This window comes from Myodes glareolus, chromosome 21 (genome assembly GCF_982192425.1).
Source record: "Myodes glareolus chromosome 21, mMyoGla1.1, whole genome shotgun sequence".
Taxonomy (NCBI): Eukaryota; Metazoa; Chordata; class Mammalia; order Rodentia; family Cricetidae; genus Myodes; species Myodes glareolus.
Window position 1 is genome coordinate 52931607 of NC_142046.1, and position 24330 is coordinate 52955936.

The 24330-nt window shown below is 46.2% G+C and overlaps 1 protein-coding gene across 2 annotated transcripts in view; it reads left to right on the forward strand.

Moving 5' to 3' along the window:
- Positions 1 to 24330, forward strand: part of Rapgef4 (Rap guanine nucleotide exchange factor 4) — a 262768-nt gene that overhangs the window by 37988 nt on the left and 200450 nt on the right. For both annotated transcript variants that reach the window (XM_085680953.2, XM_085680954.2), the window contains exons 3-4: positions 2990 to 3078; positions 18058 to 18204. In XM_085680953.2, the coding sequence (XP_085537079.1) occupies positions 2990 to 3078; positions 18058 to 18204 (236 nt within the window). The remainder of the gene's footprint in view (positions 1 to 2989; positions 3079 to 18057; positions 18205 to 24330) is intronic.

The window sequence follows — 24330 nt, forward strand, 5'->3', positions numbered from 1 at the left end:
ATGGAGTCAGTGAGACAGATGTCCAGGCTTCCAAGTGAGCTGACGTCTCTCCCCTGCGTTTACTTTGCTTCTCGCTTTTATGTTCACAGTGGGGGGCATTGTTATCCCTACCCCCGGGGCAGCAGCTCACTCTCCAGATGGGAGGACAGACAGACACATTCATTTAGCTGTATCCTTTGGAAGGATGGACAGACACGTTCATTTAGCTGTGTCCTTAGAGATTCAAATACCTGTCTTCTTTAATCCAGGAAGGATGTGGCTGGGCTGCCGACAAAGCTTTCTCATCTAATGTTGTTAGCTATGTTTTGAACTGACCTCAGGAATAAATGTTATTCACCCCGTGTGAATCGGGAGCAGAGAGGATAAAACAACAGGGTGAACACTACATTTTTGGGGTATTTTTCCTTTGCGTTGAGAAAGCAGCATCTCCCCATTTCTAGGTGTGTTTTATGCTTCACTAACAGAACACTTCCATCCAACCGCCTTGAATAACCCAATGACTCATTCCAGAAGAAAAAAAAAGGTTCCTTATCTATGAAAGCCCTGAGGTGAGATGATTCATGGCTGGTGGAGAATGGCTTCTGGTCCTCTGGTCGCCCCCAGTCTCCCCCTTTACCTCAGGGGTTGGCGTGTGCCTCAGGCAGCTGCAGCAAGTGGAGGTCTGTGTCCACAGCCCAGATCCCCGCTGAAGGACTGTGTCTCCCGAGTCCCCCAGCAGACTCCCTGTGTGGTGTCATTGGCCAGAGTTGTGCCCCGTGGCTAAAGTCTAAACCAATCCCTGGCAAAGCTGATGAAATGTCCTGAACTGATTAGAACAATCTTCACCATGGCAGTGGGACTAGGACAGGAGCTCTTGGACCAGGCCTCCTGTGGACGAGGGTGTGAAATTGCATAAAACCTGGCTTGGCTGAAGAAGAATGCATGTGTGTGTGTTCTGGGTGGGAAAGCAGGGGCAGGACCATAGCAGGAAATCAAAAAATCTCCTGCCATCCCCAGACCTAGAGTTGACTGATGACATTTAGGACATTCAGTGTGTGTCCTTTAAAGTGCTTTCCCAGGTCTACACAAAAATGGTCACGTTTCTGCCTTTAAAAAGGCAGAGGGATAGGAGAGATGGTTCAGTCGTTAAGAGCACTTGCTGCTCATTGGAAGGATTGGTTCCCAGCATTCACTTGGGGCAACTCACAACTCATTCAATTCCAGCTCCTGGGGGTCTGGCAGTCTCTTCTGACCTCTGTAGGCATGTGTGAATACACATGGACATGCAGGCACACACACACACACACACACACACACATACACACACACACACACAAGTAATGAAATAAATCTTTAAACATTTCTACATAAATAATTTTCAAACCAATGTATGTATTTTCTTACTGACATCAGAAACTTCATTCTTTGATGGGAGCCGTTTCAGTTTCTTAAAGCCATTTTGAAACAAAACTTGCATGGCATGTAACAGGATTTGGGTCATGTCTGTAATTCAGTGTGCTGCAGAGGCTGAGAGCAGTGGCCACTGGACAGGCCAGTGTGAGTTCACCAGCCTCTTACTCCGTCACTGCCGTCACTGTCTTGTGCCTCTCCACAACACGGCTCCCTCAGAGGGCTCAGAGCGTAACTACAACCTTGGCCTCAGAAGCTGCCTCTTCGGCCTGAGTACCAGCCCTGCCAGGCCGTGGCAGGCCTTTGGTTTTCAGTAAACCACTTGCTTGACCTCTGATTATAAACGTGAAAAACAAACAAACACAGGCAAAAATCAGGTTGTTGCATGGGACAATATTTAAGAGGCAAGTTGGTTTGCATTTGATTCTGAAGGAGAATTTCAGAGTGACTTTAGTGACTTTGTTTTTAAATGAAAGACTGATTTTATTTTTTTAGTGCGTGTGTGTGTGTGTGTGTGTGTGTGTGTTTGTGTGTGTGTGTGTCTCCTGAGGTCAGAGGAGATGTTGCCTCCTCTGGAGCTGGACTTTCAGATGGTTGACTGGCAAGGGTGCTCGGAACTGAACTCTCTGGAAGAACGGTACGTGCTCTTAGCTGCTGAGCCATCTTTCCAGCCCTCCCGATGATTTTCAAAGTTATGAGACCTAATATCTAAATGGTTTTTCTCTGAGATTACAAACTCAGAGACAGTTCAGGTTCAGAAGCTTCAGGTAAGGATGACAGTCAAATGCCTAAGTGTAGTGGAGTCAGAAAATAAACAGAAAAGCTACGACCCTGTCCTTACAGTGTTATAAATAAAGTCAGCCATCCATTGGTCAGTTTAAAAGGGAACCTATTAGTTTAGAAAACATATTACATGCATTCATTTATTTATTAACTTATTTACTCACTGGCAGAATCTTGCTATATCTTGGGCAGGCCACAAACCCATGTTCCTCTTTTGCCTCAGCCACCTGAGTGCTGGGACTGTGGGTATGCCATCATAGTGCTTTTGCCTTTAATACAGAGCCTTGAAGTTGGGTGGCATCGTGTGGCGAGTCAAATAGCCCTGTCCCCCATTTAGACTCATAGCTTCCAAGCATCACAGTGCCGTGAAGTGTATTTAAAGTAAGTCACACAGAATGTTAGTGAATGCTTACAGTCAATGCTCTGTGTAGCCCTGGTCCTGGAACTCACTCAGTAGACCAGGCTGGCCTCCAAACTCACAGAGATCCACCTGCCTCTGCTCCCAAGTGCCAGGGTTAAAGGCTTGCGTCACTATGTGGGGCCAATGGATTTTCCTGCAGTTAGGATGATCAGTTACTTATTGCAGCTCCCCGTGTGGGAGTGTTCTGTAGATAGGGCATCTGCTTCTGAGGATGCTGAATCTATAGGATAAGCTTTGTGGATGGATGGCATGGAGGAAAGCCGTGTTGTGTTCTTGTGGGAACAGAGAGGGAAGGTTGAGAATAAGCCATGCTTGTAATACCCAGTGAAGATTTATCTGGTTAAACAAACAAACAAACATGTACACGGTATGTTTACATCACTGTTTCTTTTCCAGTATTTCGCCAAGGTGATATTGGAACCAACTGGTACGCTGTCCTAGCCGGGTCTTTGGATGTTAAAGTTTCTGAGACTAGCAGCCACCAGGTAATCTGCCCTGTCACTAAGAAAAAATGATAGATGCTTTATTATGTTGGTTTTTAGTTTTCTTGATGTTTATTTTTTGAGAATTTCATACGTGAGTGCTGTATTGACACCATTTCATGTCCCCCTTCCCATTCCAGCACCTTGTGTCCCTCCCCTACTCCTTCTCAAGTTCATGACCTCGTCTACCATGTTATTTTCTTAGACACCTTTTCAAATCCACTTCCCCATGTTAAGTGCTTGTGGAATTCCATTCTTTAGCCATGTCGCAGACGTTGAAAGTCTTGTGTGATGTGAGCTTGGTGTCGGGGGCTGGAACCTTCGGTGCAGAAATGCACTGGCTGGCTGTCTCCTGGGAAGTGTAGACAGTTCCACTGCAGGGTGATAGACAGGTGCGTCCTTGCTGGAGAACGTGAGGTGAGCACCAGGAAGGAAGAATGTTCCCTGCCTCCCTTGTGCTGTGACTTTTCTGTATATCACTAACCCTCATTAGCCTCCTGGGAGCTCGAGATGCAGGGAAGAGTGGCTGACGCAGGCGCCCTTCAAGACCTCTCTTTCCTAGGTTACGGTGATGGCTCAGTCAGGAAAATGTCTGCTTTTCAGACACAAGGACCTAGGTTTGGAGGCCCAGCATCCACTCAAAAGCTTGATAAAGCCACATGCATCTATAGTTCCCAGAGGGAGGCAGAGACAAGCCAATCACTGGAGTATATTGGCCAGTGACTTGATGGATTCCAGATTCAATGAGAGACCCTGGCTCAATGAATAAGGTGAAGTCCAATTGAGGATGACACCCAACATTGAAATCTCTGGCCTACACACACACACACACACACACACACACACACACACACACACACACACACACACAAACACATACATACACATATATACACACAAACACATACATACACATATATACACACAAACACATACATATATACACACACACATACACACACATATGAGTTAAGACAGTTTCTGAACCCTTTTTGGCAGCTCACTTTAAACGGGAAAATCTTTGTTATTCTAAATTTGAGATTTACGTTTTGTAGGGACTTGTGGGCAATCATTCTCTCTTTTTTTTCCCCTTAAATAAGATTTATCTATTTATTTTGTCTGCATGTAAGCCTGTGCACCCCATGCATGCCTGATACTGTAAGAAGTCTAAAGAGGGCATCAGACCCCCTGGAACTAGAGTTATCTATGGTTGTGAGCCACCATGTGGGTGCTGGGAAATGAACCCAGGTCCTCTGAGAGAGCAACGAGTGCTCTTAACCACAGAGCCATCTCTCCAGCCCACTGCCACCCTCTCAAATCTGCAGTGGCATCCGAAAGGACTGGTGGTGGCGTGGGGTTTGGAGCCCAGTTGGTTTCCTGTGTCAGGTCCGCTGTTGTGCATGGTTACTCTCTTCTCTGGTGCCCACGTCATCCTTGCCCCACGGGCTTGTCCCGAGTGTGGCAGTGCAGAGAATCCACCAGACGTGGCCTGCAGCCCGCAGCTCCCAGTTGTGTTGGCTTATCTCCTGTTCTCTCTCAGGACTGGTTTTCCTTGGATTTCAGAGAGAGCTTTGACTTTTATCAGCTGCCTCAGTTTCCCATTGGATCTGGAAACAGCTGAATTGTTTGCATCGTCACCCCTGGTAGGCAATAGTCTAAGCACTTAGTAGGTCTTGCTTTACTCTTCGGATCCCCATATGACCCAGGAATTAGGTTGTATTCCTAATTATCTTCACAGATAAGGAAACTAACCCCCAAGGAGTTAAACATCTTAACCTGAATGATGTAGTATATATTGAAATTAAGAGAGCTAGGATTCCCACACACGTGGTCCAGCACCTGGTGACATGCTGTAAAACTCTACTCTGTGTTTGACTGAAAAGAAACATGAAGAGGGCCAGGGATACAGCTTGGTTGGTAGAGAGCTTGCCTGACTTGCAGGAAACCCAGGGTTTGATTCCCAGTACCATATGAGCAGGATGTGGTGCACATAATTGTAGGTGGAGGCAGGGGGATCGGGAGGTCAAGGTCATGCTGAGGTACGTGAAAATTTGGGGGCAGCCAGAGCTATAGGAGACTCCAAGAAGAAGAAAGCAAAATGATAAAATATTACCCTCCTCTCTCTCTCTCTCTCTCTCTCTCTCTCACACACACACACACACACACCAAGCTGCCATATTGTCCCACTGTAGTTACTGTCCTGACACACACACACAACCACACATACGCACATGCACACACACACACACACACACGATTGCCATCCTGTCCCACTGTAGCTGCTACACACACACACACACAAACACACACATCAAGCTACCATATTGTCCCACTGTAGCTATTGTTCTGATACACACAACCACACACAAATGCACACGATTGCCATCTTGTCCCACTGTAGCTGCTGTACACACACACACACACACATACACACACACACACACACACACACAGAGTTGCCCACTGTAGCTGTTGTCCTGACAGACACCCGTGCATGTCTCTGCTTAGAGCTTCTTGGTGCTCATTCTGCCTAGGGGCCTTCTGCATCGATGTGCCACGGGGAGGACGGGGAGGACATTGAGGAGGGTCATTCGTTGATCCCTCTTGCTCTTTGCTTTGGCCATGACTACATCTTGATGGAGCAAGGAGAGCAGCTGAAAAGAGAAAGGGAAGGAAAGAAGAAAGTGAGGATTAAGGAGGAGAGAGAAAAAGGAAGAAAGGGCAGCTGTGCCCAAGGGAGGGATCAGCAACAGCAGCTGTGATGGGCTGACGTGGCTGCTGCCTGATTGAGAAAGAGAAGTCAGTGGAAGTAAGAGCGAGAATCAGAAAGAGAAAGGGAGGACAGAGACAACAAGGCAGAGAGAGGGACTGATTTTAATGAGTTGGCTCCCAGGATCATGGGGCTTGGCAAACCCCAATACCTAGGGAAGCTGCTGGCGGTGGGGAAGGTGGGGGGCATGAAGGTGGAGGGGTGGAGATAAGAGCTGGGACTGCCTTCTTGAGCATGGAGGGTGGACCCTTCTTTCTTCTGTGGGAATCCCCAAGAGGATCAGATTTGTTCTAAAGATGGTCAGCTGGTTGGGGTAAGGCCTACCTATGTTGGGAAGGGTAATTTACTTCATCTGAAGTTTATTTATGGGTAGGACATTGGCTCAGCTAGTAAAAATGCTCGTTGTGCCAGCCTGGAGTACCCAGTTTGTTCTCTGGGACCTCTGCAAAAGAGGGGAGGAGGGACTGAATTCCATGTGCCTTGTGTCCCCCTCAACTAACACATAACAAGGAATAAATTTAAATTTTACTCACTGTAATATTAATCACATCCAAAAAGCCTTCACAACATCTAGCATTTACCCGAGCAAATTATCACTAGGTTTGCCTAGAAAATCTATTATCTCACTCTATCCCTTACGCCTGTGGGCACGACCGGCCTCATCTTCAGCACTTAGGTGCTGGTGTACCATAGACTTGGTCACAGGGCTCTGCGACAGTGGTTCCAGTTCTTCTGGGGCCACAGAGGTGCAGGTCTGACGTCGTCCAAAGTTTCCATTCTTCCCGCTGCCCACACAGTAGGTGGAGGGTGAGGGGTGGGACGCTGGTGAGAGAGAAGGAGAACCGGTTACAAGAGACTGAAGGAAAAAACTGAGAGGATCGAGCAGAACTCTTCAGGCTCAAGTTATCGCGAGAGCGGAGGGCAGCCTTTCTCCGCTAGCTTGTGCCTCCATTGTCCTCTCTCTGTTGCTTGTCTGTCTTCTCACTGAGTCAGAAAGGGCACAGAGACAAGTTCCCCAATGCACCCCAAGTTCCAGCCCCTGTGTGTGGGTGCATTAGCCGCTTTCTGGACCAGAATGGTAAGCAAAGAGCATGACTGACTTCTGGTTCAGGAGCGCCACCTACAGGCAGCTGTGCACTGAGCATCCTATGGCCATCTCAAGGGCCACTCCCTGCACACACCTCTCTTTCTCTTGAGAGTTCTGATGGGATTCATTTGATCCCATTGATGTGCTGATGCCCGTTAGGCGTGGCAGCCAGTTCCCTGTGATGCTGAGGCTTATAGTGCTGGACCATAATTGTAGTTGGGGGCCCGCTCGTTCGTTTCCCAGCCACCTAGACCCAAAATAATCACACATAAACTGTATTAATTGCAACACTGCTTGGCCTATTAGCTTAGGCTTTTCATTAACTAATTCTTACATCTTAAATCAACCCATTTCTACTAATCTGTGTATCACCACAAGGCTGTGACTTACCAAGTAAAGTTCCAGTGTCTGTCTGTCTCCCTCAGCCACTACATGGCGCCTCCTCGACTCCGCCTACTCTTTCTCTCTCCATCTCTGTTCAGATTTTCTACCTGGCTTTACTCTGTTAAGCCATTGACCCAAAGCAGCTTCTTTATTAACCAATGGCAATAAAACATACTCACAGCATACAGAGGGCAATCCCGCATCACATAAGAAACGCCCAAAGGATGGGAAGAGGGAAGAATAGAAGCGAGGGTGGCTAGGGTCACCTTTGTTGGAAGCGGCAGCTTCCCCTTGGCTCCTCCAGCCAGTCCTTTGCATGTGTGCCCGCCCAGAGCCCTGGTCCCTCACCTTCACCCCCTTCTCTCCCTTGAACGCCTCATAGATCTAGTGACGTGCAGTTAAACCAGCGTGGTCCAGCGTTCCACAGGACACCCAGGTTGAAGTGAAGTAGACAAGGGGAGAAAACTGAGGAACATCAGGCTACAGGGCAGAGGCGAAATCGCTAGAAGGGATGTTGATGGGTTGTGTGGGCAGCTGGGGAAAGGAAGGACCTTGACTTGGGTGAAGAAGTGGGTGGTGATGTCCCAAAGGGATGGGCCCACATTCTGACAAAGTGTTACTTACGCTGTACATGTATTGGGTATTGATTTGATTCCTTTTTTTCAGGAAGTTATCCTATTTTATGTAGTAATGGGGAGTTAAGGACGCTTATATAAATATTCTATTTGCCTCATAAGCCCCTCTCACCTTCCTGAGCATTCTATATGCTGTTCCCATCGCCTGCAGCTGTGCTCACTAACTGAAGAACCCAGCAGCGTCTTCAGCGCCGTATGGTGTAGATGGATTTTATTGAGCTCTTTGGCCCTAGGATACAGCTTGTACTCACTTTTCATTGGCGTCGTCGCCCACACAAGTGGTGGGGACCCTCATTGTTTACAGGGCCTGTCCCCAACATTGGCTTATGCCCACCCGCAGGCTGACCCGTGTGTGCTGTGCCACGCCTGTCTGTAGAGAAAGCATGGTCTCCTTAGGATGACAGAGTGGGAAGCTGAAGAGCTAGAGGCCACCAGGATTCCTGTCATCCCTGCGTCCCTTCTTTGCCATTGTCGACGTCAGTCAACATGCACGGCCTTTCGAGGTGTCCAAAAGCTCCTCAGCAGTCTCCAGATCTAGGGGCAGTGGGCGTTCATGGTTGCTCAGTGAATCGCCGATATCTGAGATCACCATAGAGAAATCCATTGACTCCACATTGTAGAAAACTGAAAACTAGTCAGGGGACGGGTGGGCCTGCCAGCTTCAGGCCCTTTGCTTGTGGGGAGGATTGAAGACAGGCCACTGGGGTTCAGGCCACGGGTTGGCTTACCTCCCAGCACAGGCTCGGTCCCACTGGTCAGCTTAACAGCCACCTGGATGAGGGTGGGGGTGCAGGTATGGAGGAAAAGGTAGGAACTGCTGCCAACAACCTCACTCTGTCTCCAAAGGACCCCAAATCCCGTCGAGAGCCACACAGCTCACTTCTCAATCCATTGCATTCTTCCTTTCCCTGCTGGACCCCAGAGACACACCCTCTTTCTGTAGCCTTGCTTTCTGGGCAGCGGAGTTCTGCCAGACCAAGGCTTCAAGAGCAGCCTGGATGGAGGGAGAAATCCCCTGGGTGGGATGGAGGGAGGAAGCCTCTGGATGGGATAGGGAGAGGAAGCCCCTGGATGGGATGGAGGGAGAGGAAGCCCCTGGATGGGATGACAGGGACATGATCCACCGTCCAGAGACCTTCCCCAAGGAGCTGAAGCTCTTGCTCTCATTTCTGCTTTGCTACCTTGAAACCATGTTTGCCTTAAGAATTCTGGGAAATGCAGAGCCGTTTCTGTTCATCTTGTGCCGAGGAACTTTCAGAGACCTGCAAACCCCCACTCTATCTTTGAATACACCATGTTTAACCCTCACCATCAAACAAAACCCAGGCTCACTGAAATGTGCAGTGTCAGAGGTGTGTCTCCTAGCTTCTCTGGCAGCCTTTAGACTTTGGCCATTACTCTGTCTTATAAAACCTTGACCAACAGTCAAGGGGGCATGCCTACAGGCAGCATCCTTGGCCAGTGGAGTCCCAACATGGCTCACATATTCATGGAGAGTTCTACTCGACCATGGGGATCTTGCTGAGGACTAGCCTTCCCAGTTCCTCAGGGACACCTGTCTGCACCTCCAGGGACATCAGAGCCCATCACCAAAATCTAGTCCCAGAACCTCAGGTACTTTCAGGCCTCCTTACTTGGGCTGGGAAGTCCCACACGGGTTAACTATGGGAATGAGCTTTTCGTTAATATGTTAATGGATCAGGGCTAGAAGTGAACAGTATAGCATGTTATAAACAAGAAATCTGTCGAGAGTTCTCTGTTTAGGTAGAAATGCAAATCAAAACAACTCTGAGATTCCATCTTACACCTGTAAAAATGGCCAAGATCAAAAACACTGATGACAGCTTATGTTGGAGAGGATGTGGGATAAAGGGAACACTCCTCCATTGCTTGTAGGAATGAAGACTGGTCCAGCTACTTTGGAAATCAGTATGGCTATTTCTCAGAAAATTAGGAAACAACCTACCTCAAGACCCAGCAATACCACTTTTGGGTATATACCCAAAGGATGCTCAGTTGTACCACAAGAACATGTGCTCAATTATGTTCTTAGCAGCTTTGTTTGTCATAGCTGGAACCTGGAAACAACCTAAATGCCCCTCGACCAAAAAAAGATTAAAGAAGATATGGTACATTTACACAGTGGAGTACTGCACAGTAAAAAATAATGGCATCTTGAAATTTGTGGGCAAATGGATGGATCTAGATAACATCATATTGAATGAGGTCACCCAGACCCAGAAAGACAAATATAATATGTACTCACTCATAAGTGACTTTTAAAAAAACAAAGAAAACCCAACCCACAATTCACAGTCCCAGAGAACCTAGATGACAAAGAGGACCCCAAGAGAGACGTACATGGATCTAATCCCCATGGGAAGTAGAAAAAGGCAAGATCTCCTGAGTAAATTGGGAGTGTGGGGATCATGGGAGAGGGTAAAAGGAGAGGAGGGAGGTAGGGAGGGGAGCAGAGAAAAAATATTGATCAATAAAAACAACGAAAAAACAAGAAATCATAATAAACCTTAAGTAGGCTTATAACACTCACTACATCAGACAACAGCATCCAATTTGTGCGTGCACAATGTGTGTGTGTGTGTGTGTGTGTGTGTGTGTGTGTGTGTGTGTGTGTAAGATCTTGTTTTTCCCTGCAGATTTGTAGATGGAGAGACTATGGTATATCTAAATTCTAAGAACGTATGTGATCTTTTTTAAACTAATCTAGAAGCATCCAAACTATAACAAATTTTTAACCATACCAATTCCTAAAGACTGTTGACAGAATTTCATGTTTCAGAAACAGAGAATAGTGGTCATTAAAGCCTATGCTTCTTTGTAATGGACACTTATCTCACTATTGCCTTTATTTGAACAAACCCGGCAGCTAAGTCCCGAGGTCCCTGAGGTCTCCTCGTGGAACTTGATTGGGTATGAGTATGTGCAATTAGATACCGGTAAACTGAGGCCAGTAGGTTCTGCTTTAATGAGCCGATGTATATAAAGCACTTAGTACAAAACTTTGGAGAGAGCAGGGTCCGTTGCCTAGAAAGGAGAGCTGCGGGCAGCCATGCCTGTAATGCTAATATTGGTCACAAGAGGGCAGTGTTAGAACATGAAAAGCAGGAAGTACAGCTCCGTATTTGAAACTGCAGGAGTCGAATTTTTAGCCATTTCACTGGAGCAGAGAATCAGCGCTGCACTTGGCCTTGGTCTTCTCTTCCTCCCACCCCCTCATCTGTCATTGCGCCATGATCTGGCAAATTTTACTCTGGTTTTAGAAAAAAGGACTCTCATTGTTCTTCTCTCTAAGGTCAAACAGCGAACCTTTAGTCGGCCCTGCCTTTGCCTTTACAACAAAGGTGCCTTTGTGGATGGCATTTTCGTTTATCAAATTTGAAGCACAAATCAATCTCTCCTCTCCTCCCCCGGTTCGTCACTCATCCCCTCAGTTCTTCCACCTTGTTTTTGTTTTCGGTGACATCACCATTTCGGGGAGACATTAGCCAGGCACATTTCTGAAGAGGTTTCAGGAGGCCCACCCAGAAGATGTGAACCGGTGCCACGCTGTCAGCGGTCGGTTGTCATGCCGACTCCTGCCTGTGGCTGAGATGTTTGTGAGGAAGGGAGCTTTTTGATCGACTTAGTGACTCACCTGACATAGTTTTGTTGCTCTGTATTTCTTTGTCTGGGTGGCACAGTACTGATGAGGTCGGCTCTCTGCTCAATGTGTGCGGCCTCCTGATTGGTTAGAAATGCCCACACCTGTCCATCCTCCGCAAGCCGCCCCAGCCTGCTTGTCTGATGTTCCTCAGCTGGCTGAGAAGCCGACGCCAGGGACATGCTGTCGCTGTTTGCCAGAGAACACATTGGGTTTGAAGTATTTTGCCTTCCTGCATGGCAGTAAATCTTTTTGACACATGTACAGTTGGATGCCTTGACTGACTCTGAAATTGGGTTCCATTCAACTTGATTACTTAAAAGCGTGCTTAGAGGACTCAATAAGTTCCAGGAGCAGATTCAAGCTCTTGAGCTAGATGCAAGAGTTCTGGAACTTAATGGCAAAGCATCTCCTATAGGCTGAAAATGAATACTGTAAAAAAAAAAACAAAACATTTGCTTTGTAAGAATCTATGCTTCTGAGTCTATCTACACACTTAAAGATAACCCAACACAAATGAGATTATTAATTCTTTACTTTCTAATATGGAAATGAATAAAGTCTGAATAGCTAAAAGACCCGATAACTCTTTTTTGGGGGGGGGATGTTGGTTGTACTTTGTTTGTTTGGTTTGGTTTTTGTTTTCTCATCCAGGTCTTACTATATAGCTAGTCTGGGCCCTACTATATAGTAGGCCAGACTGGTCTCAAACGCTCAGAGATCTACCTGCCTCTGCCTCTGCCTCTGCCTCCCATGTGTGTGGTTGAGAAGCATGAGCCACCACACACGGCCTAATACCTGATAACTCTTCAACATTACAGAGTAATTCAAAGAAAAAGAAAAGGAAGCCTCCATGTGTTTACACCGACAATGCCCAGATCTATTGTATCGATTAAGTTACTCTGAGTCCCCCAGAACATCTGGATTGCAATGGATGTTTATAAACAGTCTGCCAGGCCCGAGTTTCTTAGCTCGGACAGCGATCTTAACTGCCTGCCACATGTAACCCTGGCTTTCCTCGCCCCGCCCCTATTTTCATACTGTATGCAAGAAACAAACTTGAAATGGCTCCAGTGAGAACACCCGCTTTAAGATGTGAGTTTTCCATAATGCAGACACACAAAGCAGATAAATTAGGAGCGATTAGACGCAGTACAAAAGGATTCTTTGATTTACGGCAGGAGTGCCAGAAGGGTTCCTTTGAATACGCGCTCCCCCAGAGAGCTCAAGTGTTTTGCGGATCATTCAAACCACTTGACATCCAGACTGGGGGGGGACAGAGAAACTTGGAATTTAAGTGTTGAAAGCCGTCATTAGATGAAGCTTAATACAACACGGCTACAGAGATTCGCTGTTGTTTAAATAATAGCAAAAATATAATTTGCTTTTGAGGAGTGGAGAAAACCTATACATGTGTGGCAATGTGACTGAGTGAGGAATTACAGTTTCCTTTATATTGTTTATTCCTGTTTAATTCTGGCGAGATGGCTCAGCCGGCAAAGGGGATTGCTGCCAAGCCTGACTGCTTGAGTTCGAATCTTGAAGCCCATGTGGTAGAAAGAGAGAACCAACTCCCCCAAGTAGACACACTGACCCCCACCTGTGTGCTGTGGTCCGTGTGTCATGGCAGCTGTCCCCCCAAATAAATGTTTAAAAAGTGTACTCTGCTATTAATCTTATTAAAGACGACTGTGGCTATTTCACTGAGGATTCTGGGAACATATTGACCAAAGCTGTGGAGGAGGATGTGTAATCCAGGCCTACCAAGACTCAGGCCTCTTCTGATTCACCTTTGTATGACTCCGTGTGGCCCGCCTTTGCCTGGTGGTTGGTGCCTGTCACCAGAGGCTTGCTGACATCTTTTGCCTTCGTACCAGCATCTGAGACAGCTGCAGATTCGTACGGCAAAGGCCCGGGGAGATTTAGTTACTGGTACCCTCAGACTGAGGTCCATGTGGACAATTTTATATTGACTTGGTACAGCCTATACTCCCCTGAGAGGAAGAACCCAAGTTGAGAAAAAAAACATCCATAAGATTGGACTGTAGGCAAGCCTGTCAGGTATTTTATTAATTAATGATAGATGGGGGAGGGCCCAGGCCACTGTGGTGGGACACCCTTGGGCTGATAGTCCTGGGTTCTATAAGAAAGCAGGCTGAACAAGCCAGAGGGAGCATGCCAGTAAGCAGCATCCCTCCGTGGCCTCTGCATCAGTTCCTGCCTCCAGGTACCCACCCTGTTTGAGTTCCTGCCCTCACTGCTTCCAGTGATGAACTGTTATATGGGACTGTGAGTGAAATAAACCCTCCCCGCAGTTGCTTCTGGTTATAGTGTATCATCACAGCGTCAATAGCCCTAACTAGACAGGAAGCAGACCCAGCGGGGAGCTGGACTCTGCACACGGCTGACTCGGAACGCTCCCCGCAGAATGACTACCAGGCAGGCCGTGGGCTACAGACGGCCTGTGTTGTCAAATGACATATCAGTATGTTTTTACAAGGATCAGTAGGAATAGGCTGTGTGTATCTTGGCAAGGAGATCAACTAGTTTCTGGTTTCGGTTCTTCCTATAACTGGCCTGATTTGGGCAGGATGTTCAACATCTTTGAGTCTGAGTTTGTCTAGCTTTATGAAACAATGATATTGGTGATGATAGTGCAGGATTATAGAACTCTTAACCTCAGAATCCTAAACAATTCAAATTCTGAAACTTTGGAGTGCTAGGAACGGAACCTTCTGTAGCTGATCCCATATGGCAGGTAGTTCAAACACAGTTCAGGGAATGGAGTGATAGCTTACTCAATAAAGTCCCTGTCACAGAGGCACCAGGACCCACGTTCATATCTCCAGTACCCATGTGACAAAGCTGGCATGGTCACAGGCCTCTGTAACCCTGCCGTGACAGGGGCTGGGAGAGGTGCAGACAGGTGGAGGTCGCTAGCCAGCAGGCCTAGTCAATTGGTGAGTGCTGAGCTCAGTGAGAAAAGCTCTCTCAAAAGATCCCACCTCAGGCTTCCATATGTGCTCCTGTACAGCCCTGTGCACGTGTGCTCATGCATGTCTACGCAAAATACAGCTCAGCGTGTATACGGACTTGTTAGGGGTATTGCATGGAGTTGCTTTCAGACTGTGCATGAGGAAATATGGCACAGAAGTGGTTTTGTGTTTAGACTGAGGTCCCCTCCCATATATATATAATATATATATATATTACATATATATACACACACATATGTGTGTATGCATATGTGCATATAATAAAAATATTTCAAAGTCTTTTAAAAAATGGGAATCTGATCCTAAGCCTTTCACTCACTAGGAACATGCAGGGGTAACCTGGTAGGGTTCCAGCAGCCTTGGCTAACCCCTCCTTCATCTCATGAAGTCATTTATATTCTTGAATCTTCACTTCTCATTAGAAAGGTCCTCAAAGCTAATGCGGAACAGGGCATTTATTCAGTGTTTCCTTGCTCTCTGGTCAGTGATGACTGCTTGCTTCATTTTCTATGGTACCGAAACCATTTCTTCTCAGGTGACCTCAGTGAGCAACCCGCAGACAAGCAGAAGTCTTGAATGCTCTCCTGAACGGTTCCTGAGAGATAAGCGTGGCAGTGGAAGCAGCCTCTGTGCCGGCTTTAAAGAAGTCTCATGTTGCATGTAGAAACAGACATGTGTGGCAACATGCGGAGGCATCTACAGGGGTCCAGGCTTTGAATGCTGACCTGTGGGGTATAGTGAGATCGGAGTGTGGACATAGGATCTCCTACCACCACCCACATTTATCTTGTCTTCTAACCCGTGTTCACAATAGCCTATTAACCCAAAGCTTGGGAGAACGTTTGGATGTGATTTCATTTGACAGTTTCCTCCTGAGCCTGTAAGAAGCCCAGACTCCCATGTCAACAAGGAGAGGCAGCCGCGGACCGCAAACACATCGGTTAGCCTTTAGAAAGTCCGAATGGTTTCTGAGCCCTTCAGTTTCCCTGGGCTCAACTATCAGTGCCTAGCCAATACCTCCCATATCCGTTCCAATTCCTAAGTAAGTTTGACCTAAAAATTGTTTTGAACTGGATGAAATTGAAGTCTGGAGCTGCGAACAATGTGGAGAGATTTCCCAGCCTGAATTTCAGGATGAGAATGTGTGTGGAGTTTGACTGACGTGCTCGATCAAATCCTCAGGGGCCTCTTGCACCCTCGACAAGTGCTGGACCACTGGCTGTTGTCATTTGTGACTCCCTGTCTTTAAATTTGACTGGATCAAGCACAAAGGGGATTTAGGAAGGGCTGGTCACACAGTCACTTCACTTCTGTTGATGGCAGATCCTTGGAATCAGGCGGTGATTTGGCACCTGTTACAGTGGACATTCTTGTTCAGTGGAATATTCCAAGCAGTGTGGGTAGCAATACTACCACAACTGTGTTTTGGAATATGACTAGGCCTGGGTAAATTGAAAGCTCCAGGGGAAAGCAAGCAATCAATCTTGTGTCTTTATTACAAGAGCCGTTCTCGCCCAAGAAGACAAGTCATATTGAGTTTCACAGTCCGTATTTGTGTGTGCTTTGGTGACAAACTGCATGTATCAGGAAAGGAGGTGAGGACAATGACTGGTTAATCTGTAAGCACCAGCTAGTTCCTGTGTGACTAACGTCTTCACAACACTCTTGCAGCGATCCTCACGATGGGTCTCTCTCAAGTCTTAAAAGGTCTTAACACTAGCCGCGATGTGGTGGCGCATGCCTTTAACCCCAGCACTCAGGAGGCAGAGGCGGGAGTGGGGGTGGGGGTTCCTGAATCTGAGGCCAGCCTGGACTACAGAGAGAATTCTAGGACAGACAGGGACAGAGAAACTCTGTCTCAAAAAACACAACAATGAAATAAACAAAAAGTCTTGACACTGGAAAGTATGTATTAAGCAAACAACTGGTCCGGAAGCTAAACTAATATAAGAATACAGTAGTCTAGTGGGATCCTCCAGGGATCCCTCATTTTAGGGAATTTGTGGGAGCCTGTGATTTGTCTCAACCCATCTCATGCTTCTACTTGAATTTGAAAGTTAATCACCAACTTCCCAACCATTGATATATCAGTTCTGGGTATGCTTTATGAATGACTTTGTTTGTAGATGTCCTTCTGGAGAATCTATCAATGGCTCTTCTTAAATTGGCCCCAGATCTTTTTTCTTTCTTTTTCTGAAATATTATTGATTTTTATTTTCCTGAACATAGTTTTAGAAGGTGATATCTTTGCAGAAGCAATTTATCATGGTCCAAGGCCTGGATTCTTGCGTGCATTTGTCTCAGAGATGTGACTGCAGAGCCACTGGCTGGATCTGAATAATCCTTGCCTATGACTCTGTGGTAGATGCATGAAAGGAAAAGTGCGTCTTCTAACCTGGAGGGTAACCCTTGTGTGTCTCCTTAGCTTCCAACGTTTGCAGAATCCATCTCCGAATGGTTCCGAGTGGCTCTTTGCATTGTTTGAAAGGAGTTAGGACCAAATGTAAATGTTCTTGCCAACATTGCATCTGGAAAGGAATCCGTTTTTACAATTTCCTCCGCACTTTCTTGAGCATGGACTCAGGATGTTTTATAAACAGCTACCCCGTGCTTTCTCCAGTGCTGCTCTTCCTCTGTTACGACTGCAGGAGGCAGCGTGTGACAAAGAGCTTGGCATCTCCAGTCCGAAGGACTCAGATCTGACTCTGTTCTTTCTTTGCTGCCTGACCTGAGGGGCCTCTGGGAGCTCTCTCCTCAGACCTGCAGGTCCGCTGGTACAGTATTAGTCCTGCTCCAATTTCCTGAACATTGCAAACATTCGTGCCTACCAAGAGGACCCAGTCCGCTTTCAGTAAACAGCTCTTCATTTCTTAAAACAACCAGCAGTTTTCTAAGAAGATCAGATTATTACCATTAGCAATGTTCACGCCATCCACAAACTAGACACATCCTAGTGGTTCCAGGATGCGAGTGGATGAGCAAACGGTAGCAATGCCGTGCAATGGGATGCAAAGCCACTCACCTACAAGAGGATACACGTCTACTGACCTGTGTGAGAACCTGGGTTACTCAGAGGTGTTATGTTGAGCAAAAGAAGCCAGGCACAGATTAGAGCCTACTGTCTCTTTCTATGTAAAGTTCCTCCAGCAGGCAAAACTTCCTTCTGAGGATGGAAATCATCAGGGCTGTGATGTCCTCTGATGGGGAGGGGTCTTGTCTGGATCAGGGAGACAGAGAAGTCTCCTTTAGGAGTAAAAGAAGGGTCGTAAGTCTTGATGGGGTATCATTTATATCAGTGTATATATTTACTGAAATAAGTTGAAAACCACACAATAAGAATTGGCTATTTCTTTTTTACAAATTATACCTCAATTTGAAGAAAAATTCGTCTCTCATCCATTGCATCTTTAATTTTCTAATGACTTTTTTTTGGGGGGGGGACTTTTCAGGATGCTGTTACCATCTGTACCCTGGGGATTGGGACAGCCTTTGGAGAGTCCATACTGGACAACACGCCCCGCCATGCGACCATCGTTACCAGAGAGAGCAGTGAACTCCTCCGCATCGAGCAGGAAGACTTCAAGACACTATGGGAGGTGAGCCCCAAGGCTTCCTGTCAATTAATGCTGTTGAGAGAGAGAGAAAGAGAGAGAGAGAGGGAGGGAGAGAGCAGTGCCGCGTGGATAATGGCCAAACAGCCAAGCCTTAATGTGTGCTGTTCTGAGCTGGTGGATGGAATTTAATTTTCAAAACTTGTTTTTTAAATGAGTGAGTGAAAAAGCCATTTTGACACAAGGCATCCTTTTTTTTTTTTTGGTTGTTAATTTAGTACTTGCCCGATTTTCTGTGGTTTGACATACCTTATAATTATTTCTTGAATGACCATAGAGTGTTTTTATGAATTTTTCTCTTTCCTATTCCACAGATGTATTCTTAGGCAGGGAACAAAATACTTTGACATTTTCTTTTGCATTTTAAAAATCATTATTGACACCTTCCCGGAGAAAGTGGAATGAATGGGGTTAACATCTGGTTCATTTAAATGCTTTTAAAAGTGATGTGCTCTGTAATAAGGTATGGGAAATGGGGGGCCGTAAAGATGTCTGGTGGCTTGCCAGCTCCAGGATGCATAGGTGGCACAGCAGTGGATGAATGCCGCCGGTCCTTTTGGTGTGTGCATTTACCGATGCTTTCCAGAGTCCCTTGGGGCACAGTGCTCATTTACAGGAAGTGCGAGGAATACATCATCTTATACACAGTCATGGCAGGCAGAGCATTTATAAAGGCCTGTCCGAGCCTTGCATCTTTTTAGGCTCTCATTCCTTTTCAGCTCCGTTAGCTTTGGATTTTAACCTGCGGTGGCTCCTTGTCTTTGTCCCTGACTCAGTATGTCCAGGAGTCCACCTGTTGAGCTGGCAGGCTCCGCCACTTGTCCCAGTGTGGCTAAGATTTCAAACTTGATCCAAAAAAGAATTTTGTGTAATCAGATAGCTTCCTCCAGGGACAAACAAATGACTCGTGCCTTGCGGGAGCCAGCCTGCAGGTGAACGAGTGATGATGCTCAACCTTAAAAGTCATGCGAAAGCTTTGGAAGGTCTTGCTGGGGAAGCCTGTTACCTTTATTCTTGGCGGCCGTGAATAAATTGTGGGGTTGCTTGTTTGAAATGTTTCTCTTAGAAAATATTAAAGAGCTCCAACGGCTCTGTAAAGATCAGAGACAAAGCTTGGGTATTTTAGGAAGGAAAGCTTGGGTATTTTAGGAAGGAAAAGTGAAAAGTCAGTTTATGTGGGGTGTGTGGGCAAAGGCACTCTGTCAGTCCAGAAGGAACCAGGTTCCAGGCAAATGAGTGGGTTGTTTTTGTGATGGGAATTTGGGAACTGACTTCAAAAAGGAAGCCCTTGCTAAAGGTACCATGTACCACGGTAGCTGCTCTGTTTGTGACATCAGTCTGGGAGGGGATCATCATGTCATCCCAGACATCAGTCTGGGAGGGGAGCTTTGGGGTACAGAAAAACACTTGTTTCAGTCAGCAGCCTACAGGGCTGCGAAGGGAGTTCCTGAGAAGTCGCTGCTGCCTATGAACATTAAAACAATCTGTTGGACTGTTCTTCAGACAAAATAATAATCCAAAGAGCATTCGCTACTGGACATGTAGCCCAGCAGTTAACCCAAAGCTGAATTTACTTCATCTTGCTTTTCTTCTGGGTATCTTTAATGTTACCGAGACATCATGACATTTCATCCTAGGCATTCATTATGTTTCACAAGGAAATTAGCATCCTGCTACAACCCATAATGCCATTAAGGGTTATGTACATACAGAGTGAACCGTAGTATCCCGAAATCATCTAATAACCTGTGTAGACTTCATGTGTCCCCAGTTGTTCCAAAAATATGTTTTGTAGATGTGTATTTTTTTTTCAAACTAGGCTCAGGTGAGAATCAGAACAAAGCATGTTATATTTGACTGTGATATTAAAGCTTTCTCTGTGTCTCTCTCTGTTTCTTCTCTCCTCCTTTCTTTCCCCCCTGTTTCCATCTCCTCTTGTCGCTGACTTCTCTAAAAGGCCCGGTCAATTTTCTCTCACCCCAGATTTCTCTGACCGTTTCTCATGTTATCTTTGCTAATGCTCTCCCCAGGTTTTTGGTAAAGAGATGCTCGGGCTAAAGTTAACCCAGTCGAGTCAAATACTTTGTTTCCAGAAAATGTGCTGGGGTTGCTGATGCACACAGCAGGAGGCTCATCACGGCTGTCTCCTGTTGGCCACGTGTCTGTCTGTCGCTTGGGTAGCTTCCATTTACATACCTCAGGCTGTTTCCTGTTGGTATGCCTCTCAGGGACGAATTGTTAAACGGGGGAACTAACCCTGAGGGTTGTCATGGCTGCACCAAAGCTTCGCTTGTGTCTTCCAATTCTGTGGGTCACCCCTCATTGGCAGCTTGAGAGATCATCTTCTGTCTTCTGATGGCTCTAGTCCCCTGGGGTGGGGACAAGATCCAGAAAGCCCTTCTGAGTTGAAAGAAGGGGATGTTTTTAATCCCAACCTCTTTTATAGGTAGAAGACCAGAAACTTGTACCCAGAGGACACAGTCAGACACTTCTTTCCAGTTGCCTGTTCATGTAGCTACGCTCGGGGTGCGAGTGAGATGTTCAGTCAGTGCTTAAACCATCTGAAGTGAAATTCAATAAGCCTCTTGTGTAGCAGTCTGTTCATCAAGGTTTTATTAAAGGGTATCCATGTGCAGACACACTACCTTTAATCCCGGGAAATCGTACAAGTCTAAAGTAGCTTCTCAGGAAAGCTTAAACCAGGCTTACTTTAAGGCTTATTTATTCAACAAATGCTAAGTAGTTCCCCTGTGTCAGACATCAGTGAACAAGACTGGCAGGATTCTGTTCTCAGAGCAGGGGCTGCCACTTCACCATTTGGTGGAGGCGGCAAATACATCCACCGTGTCATTTCAGAATAGGGCACATTGTTTTCATTACGTTTTGCTTCCATTCCCCGAATACCGGGATATACCAGTGGCAAATATAGCACTCTCTGCGAGCAAAACAGTTGATAACCAAATACTTTTCTTCTTGATTATGTCAAACAACACCATGTTTAATTTAGTCATTCAGTCACCCCTTGTACTGATAAGTGGCTCTGTTATCCAGCATCATACTGAACCCCAAGTTGGATCTGTTAGAAAACACTTGAGGAAGGATGTGTCCAGGATGCAAGTGGGGGTGTCGCTGACCTGTGAGTCTCCGAGAAGGCATCACCAGGTCCAGAGCACAGAGCCGAGGTGAGGTCAGACATTCCAGGTCTTAAAAATGAGAGAACCTCTGTCTGGCTCTAAATTTGCATGTTCGTTCCTCTCATCTGGTCACTGGGGGGGAGGGGGAGATGCCACGTGGGTGGTCTATTTTATGATGAGAAGCATTATATGTAGCTTGAGGTCCTTCGATTAGCTGTTAACTCCACTCAGAGGGGCTGTAGGAACTGAAACTGTGGTTCTCAGTCATCAGCAGCCGGCACGGCCTGAGAAGCAGTGTGAGCAGCTGCATCCTGGGATTTGAGCGGAGGCCGGAAGTCCCCACCCTTCCCAGGTGGAAGGTGGGTCCCCCAGGCTCCTGCAGATACTCACTCAGGGCTCCTGGGAGGTTTTGGGATCCTGCTTAATTTCACTGTGAGGGCGCCTGGCTTTGTGTGGTCTCTTATGTTCTAAATCAAATAGGCAGCTCTGGGATATTTTAAAATTGCCATGCTGTGACCAGAAATGTTTCACAATATCTAACCAAGGCAACATCTCGAAAGCTTCATAGTGTTCCTTCTTAGGTCTTCCTAAGGAAAACTAATTCTCCTTTCTTTCGATGTTTTAGTTCCCAATTTATGGTTTGATTTGAGGATGCTGGGTCGGTCCATTGTAAAGTCATCTTGCTTTCTTAGCTGAAGGGAATTGTGGGAAATTTACTCCAAATGGGTCAATAATGCACCCTCTTCTCATGCTTCTTTGACACCTTAGCCAAGGTCTAAAATGTCTGAGTCTCCAGTCATATCTCAAAGGGAAAGCTAGGCAAAGAGGGGTGTAGGATTGGAGTGGCGGGAGACAGTGAGATTTCTGAATTCCATTCAGGAGAAAATTAATTTGAAAGTCTTGGCCAGCCATTTTTAGTACTTGAGACAACTATAATTTATAACTTAAACTCCTTTACACCAGTGGCATTTTTAGGCTCTGTAAGGAAGCTAAATGGCAAGGCAGTTAAGTGGAGGTCTGGGAATTTAAACCCATTATTAATAGTTGATCCAAGATTATAGGTATTTATGATGGATGGTGGCTCTTGGAATAAATATAAAACTGATTTATTATCCAGTTCTATGAATCTCTTAGCGCTGAGTTGCTGATGAGAACACTGTTCTCAACCTTCCCAATGCTGCAACCCTTTAATACAGTTCCTCATGCTGTGGTGACCCCAACCATAAAATTACTTCATTTCTACTCTGTAACTGTAATTTTGCTATTGTTATAAATTATAATATAAATCTCTATTTTTTGGGGTGTTTTAGGTGACCCTGTGAAAGGGTTCTTTGAACCCCAAAGGGTCATAACCCGCAGGTTGAGAACCGCTGGTTTAGAAGAACAGTGGTGGTAGGCTGTTATCTCATTTTCCTCTTTATATTTCATATTATATTCCCATGAGAATGCTTTGGGGTTTGTTCTGAGATCTTTCCAAAGCAGTGAGTGAGTGCTGTGTGTTTGGAGAAGTAGGCGAGAGAGGCTGCCTTGATCGAATTTGGGAAAGATGTCAGCGGACACCCTAGATTCAGCTCTTACTAGCCTTTTGGTTGCATAAACATCACTCTAGAATTGTTCCTTGTACCGTGAGTCATATTTGAGCATTTTCAAGTAATATATATTTATGAATACATTTTTGAAAATTTAAAGATGGCAGTAAAATCATAGCATTTAAACATAAAGGCAGTATTTAACTTATAGATTGAGCCTTCTCGATGAAAGCGACTACATAGCTGTAGCTGTTAGCCGCAGTTGATGGTATACTACCTTGATTTGATTTCAGGCAGAGGGTCATTTCTGAGATGTGGAGTCTGGCAGGGTTTATCCCCCAAATGTGCCTGAGGCTTCAGGAATAGCCAAAATGCTATTTCATATCTTAGGAGATATACATTTTAAATGATGAAAATAATAAGTAGATCCAGGTGTGTCGGCACACACTTCTAATCCCAGCGCTCAGGAGGCAGAGGCAGGTGGATCTCTGAGTTGAGGCCAGCCTGGTCTACAAAGTGAGTTCCAGAACAGCCAGGGCTACCCAGAGAAACCCTGTCTTGGAAAACAATAAATAAATAAATAGAAGAATGTGTTTCTGTCTCAGGAAATCAATCTGCAACAGGGCTATTTCTCAGAGCCACAAACGTGATTGGAGAAAGTTATTTGTGTCTTTCTATTCCAATGTCCAGAGTGGTAATTTTGTCCAGAAGATTCTACCAGAAGTATTGGTAATTATGAAGAGCCTTTTAGGTATCTTCCTTCACTGCCTCCTTTACATTCAGAGGGGACAAAGCGTTTTTCCATTAATAATCTCCGGAGCCACTGTGAGATGGAAGTCGTTGACATGACAGCAGGCTGGTCTTTGGCTGACATGTGTTAAAAGCCATACTGTAACAATACCTTCAGGAGTTAGCCGCTCCTGCCTGAGTCGGCTCGATGCCCCTGGCTGTCTGCAACTGTCATGAAAATGAAAGCCAGATACCAAAAACACAATCGGTGGGAGCACAGATGTCAGGAGTCGGCTGGGCAGGTCTTGTGGTTCCATTCACATGTTCGTGTAAGTGGACCAGCATCTCAGATGGTTGCCAAGCGCCCAGGAAGGAGTCTGTGCCCAGATCCACACCTTCATCCTAGGTAGCTCTGGAGCCTGGGAGCAGAGGCCCCTGCTTCTCCTGGGGCAGAGGCCCGTGCTGACTTTTAGCAACTTTGGATTTTTCTGCTGTAGGGTTACTTCCCAGGCCAGAAATTTGCATCAAAGGCCCAAGAAAAATACGTCCAAAAATAAACATGAAAGCCAAGACTTCATGCCAGGAACTCCAGCCACACACATCCTGTTGGCTGGTCCCCTGGTCTCTCTCCTCACAGCTCTGACTCTCAAACCGAGCGGAAGCCCGCGCCGATGACTCGGACCTGATGCCAGCACAAAGGTCTCACGCCTCAGCCCTCA